The sequence below is a fragment of the Pinus tabuliformis genome, chromosome 6, assembly GCF_031772625.1.
Source record: "Pinus tabuliformis cultivar Carrire ecotype Pingquan chromosome 6, CPIR1, whole genome shotgun sequence".
Classification (NCBI taxonomy): domain Eukaryota; kingdom Viridiplantae; phylum Streptophyta; class Pinopsida; order Pinales; family Pinaceae; genus Pinus; species Pinus tabuliformis.
This window is the reverse complement of record NC_142292.1, coordinates 102,137,226-102,146,174: the sequence shown is the minus strand read 5'-3', so window position 1 is coordinate 102,146,174 and position 8,949 is coordinate 102,137,226. Positions and strand designations below refer to the sequence as shown.

The following is an 8,949-nucleotide window of genomic DNA, read 5'->3' as shown; positions in this document are numbered from 1 at the left end:
AGTACTTAACTGAGCAATAAAAATTTTGGCTCTCCAAGAGATATTGGCCTCTATTTATGCTTTTGGTTGATGATTATGAGTGGGATTAAACTATTCAATATAGTAATTTTTCTTTCTTCCTAGCTCCTTATCCCAAGTACGTTTGTGGAACTTTTCCATAACAAAAGCTTTTATCTCTTTGTTGTTTATGGGACGCGCATTCAAGCAAATACCCCGTTTACTAAACCATTTGTTATTTTGCTGCATCCAAGTTTTTTTGCTCTTGCACAATCTATCATTAAAGACAACCTTAGGCCATCTACCCTCTTCCATTTGCTCAATTTTTTTTAAATACCTTATGATTCACACCATAGCAATCACTTCAATAGGAGCAGTCCTTGTTTCACTTAACAAGATATCATAAGGAACTGCACTTTTAATCTTAAATTTGTTTGTAATCAAACGCTTCTAAATTTTCTCAGTTTACCTCCACTGCATGTCAGAGGTATTGCTAGCCCACAATTCACAACCATAGAGAATCACTAGAATCACTAGAAGCGCAAAAAGAGTTTGAGTGGTCTTCCAGTCCCATAACTCTGCCTCTCTACACCTATTTTGAAAAGCATAAAATGCTTTCAAAACCCCCAAAGTTATTTTCTTTCTACAACCATTCTAGCTTAGAATTTTGTTGAAGTAAATTCCAAGGCATTTGTAATCCGCAACTTCTTCCAGAATGTTGCCTTCAAAATAGAACTTATGCTGGTAATGTTTTCTTTTCTTAGAGAAGACCCTTACTTCTGTTTTGTTGATATTGACTTGCATCCTCACACTTCTACAAAATGCTCCAGGGATAGTAAGTGCTCTTGCAAACCAAGAGCCGATTTAGCAATCAAAATAAGGTCATATGCATACAAAAGAAGCCTTATAACAAACTTGCACAAATAGATACCATCACCCCCTTGCGAACTTAACCACTCCTCAAGCTTGTCTATATATAAACCAAAAAGGGTAGGAGACATTGGGAAACCTTGCTTGACCTCGATATCGCTTCTAAAACTTTCAGAAATGCCTGCTGAAGTTCTAATTTTGGCTTTCACCTCTTCATATAGCCTATGTACAACTACTCTCAAATGTTTAGGAACCCCAAGTTCCTCCATTATCTACCAAAGTTTATCCCTAGGAACCGAGTCAAACGCTTTTCTGAAATCACAAAGCAACAAAATACTTCTTCCTTTTTCTCCCAAACTTTTTCAATGATGTGCCTTAAAGTTATGCAATGATCAACCGTGGAATGTTTAGGTCTAAAACCTGCTTGCCCTTTAGCACGCTTATCTCTTTCTTCTGCCCACTTGCTAATTTGGTTTTCTAGCATGCTTCCAAATAGCTTTGCAAACAAAGGGCTTATTGTGATGGTCCTATAATTGGAGGGATTATTGACGTCACTACTCTCGAAAAGAGGTATTGCCAAACTAGTTGTCCAATCTGTGGGGAGCCCTTGTTGTATGATGTTGTTGAAGATTTTTGTAATGTGATGTGCAAGAATCTTTGAGCCCCACTTTAGATATTCTGCTTGGAGTTCAGCTAAGTCTTTTGCTTTTCCAACACCCAACTTATTGATACCCATCTCTACCTCTTGTATCGTGAAGAGTTCAATATCAGTGTTAACCAAGGGGGGAAGGTCAACCTTGGGAACCTGCTTATAGAGTTGTCTTGCATAGTCAAACCATTTAGACGTTGTAATATTATTTCCAATTTGTATCTTTTTCAGTTGGAGCTCCTTCCAAAATAATTTGGGATTATTTTTCCCAAGGAAGATTAGTTCTTCCCTCCTTGAAACTATGAAATCAGCCTTTTTCTTGCTTAATAAGTGCTTGTAAGATTTGAGCTTTATGTTATCCTTGTTTGACTCTTTCCACATTCTCCTTGCCTTTTTACATTCCTCGTCAAACCAAGCATTAACCAAGTAATAACATGCTTGACATTGCGTTAAACAAAATATTTACATTAAAAAAACTTTATAAAATATTCAAAATGTTCGATACAAGTTTTAAATAATTTTGGAAGTATAAAAATGTTATTTATTTTTTTAAATGAAAAAATGAAAAATAATAAAATAATAAGAGTGTGTGATTTAGTTATATCTAATAAATTTGTTGATATTGAGTTAAAAAGAATATTTAGATTTAAAAATCTTTATAAAATGTTGAATATAAGTTTTAATGTTTTTGGGAGTATAAAAATGTTCTTTATAATATAATAATTTGTTTAAAAAATAATTATAAATTAATATATTTATATCTTTAAATAAAAATAGTGAAATGAAATATTTAATAAAAATTAATAGAAGACAAATATGTTTTATTGGCAATGAAGTTAATTAATAATTATAAATTAATATAAATATCGTTCTAAATAAAAATATTGAAGTGAAATATTTAATAAAAGTTAATAAAAGACAAATATGTTTTAATGGTAATGAAGTTGACTATGTAGTATATAATATCCATGGTGTTAAGTGGGTAATAGACTTAATTGAAGGAAAAAAACCCATGATATATTTTTGCAATGCCCATAAATTTTTAATAGTGATATGATACATATAATGTGAAATAATGGTGGTAATGTGAAAGAACCAACTAAGCTATCATTGACAACATGAGAGTATTTGCAATGATAACTTTATCTTGGTAATGACAAATACACATTTTTATTTGTAGCCAATATTGTTAAAGAGGAGCTACATTGTTTAATAAATATAATGTTTGGGACTTCTCTAGCTTGATGAATGAACATGTATGAGTCACCATGGTGATGAATTAGATTATGGTGTAATCATTGTTTTTTCCGTGGTGTATTTCATTATATAAAATTATGAATAAGGAGAATATATAATAGTATAATATCCCACTGAAAAAAAATTGCTTTAGAAGTAACAAGTGGACCATGTTACCACAAGAGCAAAATAGGAAAGAGGGTACATGGGTGGTTTGTCTTAACATTTGTCCTTTGAGGTACAACCCTCTTCGCCCATGCTGCTTTACAAATATTTCCCATCAATCTTTGACTTTGGTGATCCTTTGGATGTTTCTCCATACTTTTTGGGAAGGATGCACTTGACATATGCAATTTCTTGGGTTAAAACCATTGTTTACCTTATTCATGGATCATTTTTAACACCCCTTTTGAATGGGAGCATTCCTCTCCTATCAAGATTCTTCCATTGTCCATGGAGCATTCCTATCCCATTCAAATTCTTCCTTTCTTGGCTCTATATGGAACTTGTAGGAAGCCATGCTTGTTATGCCTATAATGGCAAGAGAATTTCATGTAGTTGTTGATGGAAAGAGAATGTGGAGGCTAGGGGATTTGTGATTGATATTATAGAAGGAAATGAGATGCTTTTTAGGCTAAACAATGATTGGAACACCCACAATAGCTAAAATAAAGACCACAAATCTATAACCTTATTAGTGCTACTCATGCACTATTTTGGCAAGTGTTTCTCCTCTAGGTTATTTGAAGTAAGAAACCTATAATCTTAGACTCATTTTGCATATACTAGAAGGGAAGAAGATTTTTGAGAGACTCTAGAGTAAAGGAAGGGAAGATCTTCCTTGTTTAAAAGGATAAGAGTGTCATAGTGGACTGATGACCATAAGAAGGCATACAATGCTCAGAATTAATCAATTTTGTTTTGAAATGAGAGCAATGGGTTAAGATGAGTGAGATTTAGAGCCTTGTAGGAGCTTTCTTTACCCTAATGGTATCATGATTTGGCTTGGGGGTGGAATCCATTGTTGATTCCTCTAGTTAGATAATGAATCAATCCTGAACAACTAGTTTGGTGAACTTGTCTTCACCTATAGATTAATTTTTCATATTCACCTACCTATGAAAAAAATTTGTACTTACATAAGTAATGAACTAATGTGAAATATGGATGTTACTTTCATTATTATATTTTTTTGCATATGAAATCGAAATGGTATCTCCATTAAAATTCAATTATGTCCCACAACTACTTAATTTAGGAAAAATATTAATATAAAATACCTTATGACCCAAAAAAAACTATTTGAATATATGACAAACATAAAAATATACCCACATCTTTTAAATTGACCAGAAAGAACCAATAACATTTAACATTTCAGCAAGAAAACAAAAATGATAACTTAAAAGTTAAATATTAAAACCCATGGTAACAAACATCCAACTCTTTAACTCTTTAATGAAGTCAACCATGCCAAACAACAACATCATGAGTTGCTTTTTTCCTTTAATTTTGTTATTATTAAAACATGGATGAGGGGGTTCTAAGGCTTGTTTGTTGTTTATGGGAATTTTAATATTCACATGACATTAAGATGAGTAAAAATGAATTTGCCTAATACCTTGAAAGCTGTCTTCTTTTAAATTATGGAAAAATAATAAATGCTCATTGATTCAAGTACACAAGAAATGTGGATCCTACCATAAATTTAGCAACTAATAATTTAAGAGGTTTGAAGCCCCTGCATTTATGGTTGACTTGTGTGCCAACTACGTTCACTTCTTGCTTTGAAATTTGATTCAGAGTTTCTAAATACTCCCAAGCAAGTTTTGTACTTTACAAAGAGGCAAAAGGGACTCCCTTACTTGTATGGGAAAGTTGAGTGTGGGAAGAAAAAAAAGGTGTAGAGAGTTGGGGAGATTGTGAAATAATGATAGTAAAATGGAGGGAGGGTCTACCTTTGCCTAGGCATGATGGGGGGTTTTCGTCGCTCACAAAGTTCACGTGAGAAAAAGAGAACCAAATAATTAATAATAATACCACCTCGCCCTTGATTCTCTCGGCCCTGTTTCAACCCCATCACCATCTGCATGCACGCCTATCTGCAACTCTCTTCTGTCTCCCAATCACGCCGTCCCACGTGGCCCTGTCAACCACGATCATAATTGATTGCTGGTTTAAACAAATTACAACGTTCCACGTGGTACTGGCCTCACAATGCTCGCAAGCCATCCAAAAATGATTGCCATTCCGCACTGCGCGCGTTGGGCTTTCCTAGAAGCCACCTCGATTTGGATACGGAGAAAACTTTTTTCATTTAAATAAATAAATAAATGAATAATAATAATAATGAATCGACCTTAGACGTTACACGTGTGGAGTTCCTTTCGACAGTCCCGGATTCGTGCGGGAAGCTCCCACGCTCGCTCGCACGCACGCTCAGCCTTTCTGTCTTCCGCTTTTTAATTTTTATTAATTTTTCGTCTATGAAAATGCGCCGGCGATGTTGAAAGCGACGGGAGCGAGTGCAGTTATCGCGTGAGAAAACGCCAGTATGATTGGATGGACTCATGCCAGGTCATGTGCTGTGCGCCACGTCATGGTGTCAGAGTGTTTTAGCCGGACGCCATGGGTGGGTTCAATCGGATTAATTAATTCGGTATTCTTGTAATAGGACGACACAGAGGCAGCGCTAGCCGTGGGGGCGTGTGCGTGCTGTGGACAAGGTATCTGCAGGCAGGCGATGGGTGGTATTGAAGGATTAGAAGAGTGTGAAGAAGCAGAAAAGGAAGCAGCGGAGATAATTTATTGTTATTGGGGATTGTGACTGAATTTATAATAATGAAAGAAAGGTGGGAAGAAATGAAGAAGGGGCGGGGAATTGAAGACGGGACGTCGTTGTTTTCAGGCGAAGGAGCGCTGAAAAAAGGGCCGTGGACAGCAGCTGAGGATGCTATTCTGGTGGCTTATGTGAAGGAAAATGGCGAGGGGAATTGGAATTCTGTGCAGAAGCACTCGGGATTGTCACGCTGTGGGAAAAGCTGCCGGCTCCGGTGGGCAAATCACCTGAGGCCCAATCTCAAGAAAGGCGCCTTTACGCCAGAAGAGGAGCGTAAGATCATCGATTTGCACGCTAAGCTCGGCAACAAATGGGCTCGCATGGCCGCTCTCGTAATAAAATTGCAATCCATTTCTTACCAGTTCTTAGTTTATTGTTGCCGGTTGATTCTCTAGGGTTCCCGACCCCCTGTTTTTTTTTTGTGCTGAGAGTTTATGTTGGTGCAGATGCCCGGACGGACAGACAATGAAATAAAGAATTACTGGAACACGAGAATCAAGAGGCGGATGCGCGCCGGGCTTTCGCTTTATCCACCCGAAGTGGGCGCCCAGGGGCCGGGTCTGGATTCGATCATGGGCACGCATTCTTTGCATAAACCTGAGGAGCAAGGTGTTTTCATGGGCTTCGGCAGAGGTTGTTGCCTTCCCGGGCTAACCGAAATGAATCTTGAAAATATAAATTCAGGAGGTTCCACTGATGCTTGTTTTGATCAGGAGGATGATGGCGGATTAAGTTCAATGCTAAAGAGAACTAGTGCTGTAAGCCGAGCTGGTTCTTTGGATCGGCTCTCAGACGAAGGCAGCATTAGCATTGACATGCAGGGGTTTTTGCTGGAGTCCAATCCAAATTCCATGGTCTCCTTGAGCAGTAATAACAATAATAATAGTAATAGTTTATATTCTGTATTTGGGGCTTCGGGCCTCAAATTGGAGCTCCCTTCAAGCCAATCAGTGGGGTCTGCTGGAAGCGCAGACACGCCAAAGTCCAATCTATCTTTTACAAATTTTTCCTCGTCTTCTTCTTTTCAGCAAACCAACTGCCTGATTTCAGAGGCGGACAGTTTTAATGGCAACAACTCGGGACTTCTGGAAGCACTACTCATACAGGAAACACAGTCTCGTAATAATAATAATAATAATAATAAAGATTTGGATTCAGAAGGCCATCGCATGGAGAAGGAAGCCAATCCCAATCTACAGATCATTGATCTTCAGAATAATTCTCCGGGTGTGTATAGTTTTACAATTATATGTTTCTTCAATTTTTTTCTCAAAGGTATGTACACTAATTCAGATTAAAGAGTCAAATCATGTTCCTTGTGTGCAAGTGGAATTTGATAAATTAATTTGCAGAAGCCAGAGTTTATACTCTGCTTAAGGCATTTTAAGTTGCCCTGTTGGTTGGTTGTAAAGGCACAACCTTATCCAAGAATACAACTTAAAACATGTTTGCAGCAGTGTAAACACTGTCTGGTTAGTGGCGAATCCATCTTTAAAAAAAATTGAGTTGAGTTGAGCTGTTGGATATAATTTCATCCAACACGTTGTCTACAGAGGCGGCAAAAACCAGGATTTTCAAAAATTTAGAATGGATTTGATCAAAATCTGACCAAAAATTTCATAGTTTTCCCGGCAAAATTTACTCCTAATTATTTTTTCATGGTTTTCCGATCGAAATTGTTTACTCCTAGTTAGACTACGCGCTTCTTCCAAAGGTGGCAACCTTATTGGTATTATGTATTGAAGTTTACAGTTAACTAATTTTTAATTTTTTTAAATGTGAACAGAGCATGGCGAGGCTCAAGTGCAGGCTGATATTCAAGGTGCAGACGAGGAGATTTTGGGTCTGTTAGACTTTGCAAAGCCCGACCCGCTTATACTGCCCGAATGGTACAGCAGTTCCCCTCTCAGTTCTGGAATTTACAATCCCAATGGAGGCTCCGTTGTTCCGTTAGGTTCTGCGTTCGATTCCCAGGACTGCGAAGTGCTTGTAGTAGACTTGGATGATTCTACATGTAATGTTATTAATGATAATCAGTACGCGTGGGATCTTATGGGGTCCTGCGTTTGGAACTCCATGCCGGGGGCATATCAGCTCAGTGACTTGCAAGCTAATTTCGAGCATTCTCACAATCCCATGAATGGAGGGTGTTAATGGCTCCTGCAATATTTACTATATTGGGTATTTTTGGTATTGTGGGTGCTGGATTGATTGAAATTGGCAGTTGTTATTTCCAGAACTTGGTATACATATATATATATATATATATATTTTTCGGGGAAGAAAGAGCTGGCGTGATGTGTTTATATGTAAATTGCAAAGCGTGCAGAGCTTGTGCAAAAGCTTGGACAATGTTTATTTGGATTTAGAAAAATCCGATCAGATTATTGTAGCGAGAATTCAGTGTAGCTTTATTTTCATATAAACAAAAACTATTCTGTTTTGTTTCGACGTCATGTATTTATAACAGTTATTGTTTAGCCACCGTGCTTTCTTTTAACGACAAATATCGGAATGGCGCGATTTGTTTTATGGGATCGGGAAAAAGAAAATGGCAGACAGGCTAAATTTATTTGTGGGTGGGCTAATTTTGGCCAGAGGAGACATACGGGTAGATTCATTACGGGGAAGTGCATTCCTGAACGTAAGGGGAGACAGTTGGAGAGTAATTAGCGATTATACTAGGAATTAGGAAGCGTGCCGTGTTAGAGTTGTGCTTAATTTGCAGGGATGGGCTGGGTTTAGTAGTGGTCAGATATTTATGGCAGAGAAACCGCGGGGCAATGTAGTGCTGCCTTGAGATGTCTTTGTCTATTACCGTGCCTTAATTGAGATGTCTTTGTCTAATACCGTGCCTTAATTATTAGGTGTTGTAGGATACGATTGCCACGTAATGCAGGTAACCCCTTGCTTACGTGGAAAGTTAGCCACATGGTTCATAATTATGACCTATATCCATAGCTCAGACACCTATTCACCTTCATTTATGGTGAGAAAGGACTGAATTATATCCTATGAATCCATGATTAGTTTCTATGGGTGCTAGTTTTGATTTTGATTTTTCATTTATATGTTTAATATAAATTTATTATTTTATAATCAAGATAATTGGGTTATTTTAGCTGGTTGGGATGAAAGAATAGAATCTTCCCCTTAATGTTTAGTCTCCCCATGTCATAGGATGGATGTTAACAATATTAAATATACATATAAATTATACAAGTTGTACTTGTAAAAAAATTAAAAATATATTTAACATAAAATAACAATTTAGTAAAAATAAAATGAGCAACATTATTGTATATAAACATTTTAATTATAATTTAAATTTTTTTTTTTTTTCTTTTTTAAAGTATAT

The 8,949-nt window shown here is 36.8% G+C and overlaps 1 protein-coding gene across 1 annotated transcript; it reads left to right on the top strand.

The window, feature by feature from the left end:
- The first annotated feature begins 5,431 nt into the window (after positions 1-5,431).
- On the top strand, positions 5,432-8,029 carry LOC149257459 (uncharacterized). The gene is made up of 3 exons (XM_089369806.1): positions 5,432-5,923; positions 6,038-6,818; positions 7,378-8,029. Exons 1-3 carry the CDS (start codon positions 5,594-5,596, stop codon positions 7,743-7,745), a joined length of 1,479 nt encoding a protein of 492 aa, XP_089225932.1. The 5' UTR covers positions 5,432-5,593; the 3' UTR covers positions 7,746-8,029.
- The last annotated feature ends 920 nt before the right edge of the window (positions 8,030-8,949 follow it).

What these genes read in the sequence shown, in the direction of transcription:
- LOC149257459 (XM_089369806.1), top strand. Translation starts at nt 5,594, where the DNA reads ATGAAAGAAAGGTGGGAAGAAATGAAGAAGGGGCGGGGAATTGAAGAC. An exon ending in GGGCTCGCATGGCCGCTCTC is followed by an intron (nt 5,924 to 6,037) that starts GTAATAAAATTG and finishes ATGTTGGTGCAG; the next exon opens with ATGCCCGGACGGACAGACAA. An exon ending in TCTTCAGAATAATTCTCCGG is followed by an intron (nt 6,819 to 7,377) that starts GTGTGTATAGTT and finishes AAATGTGAACAG; the next exon opens with AGCATGGCGAGGCTCAAGTG.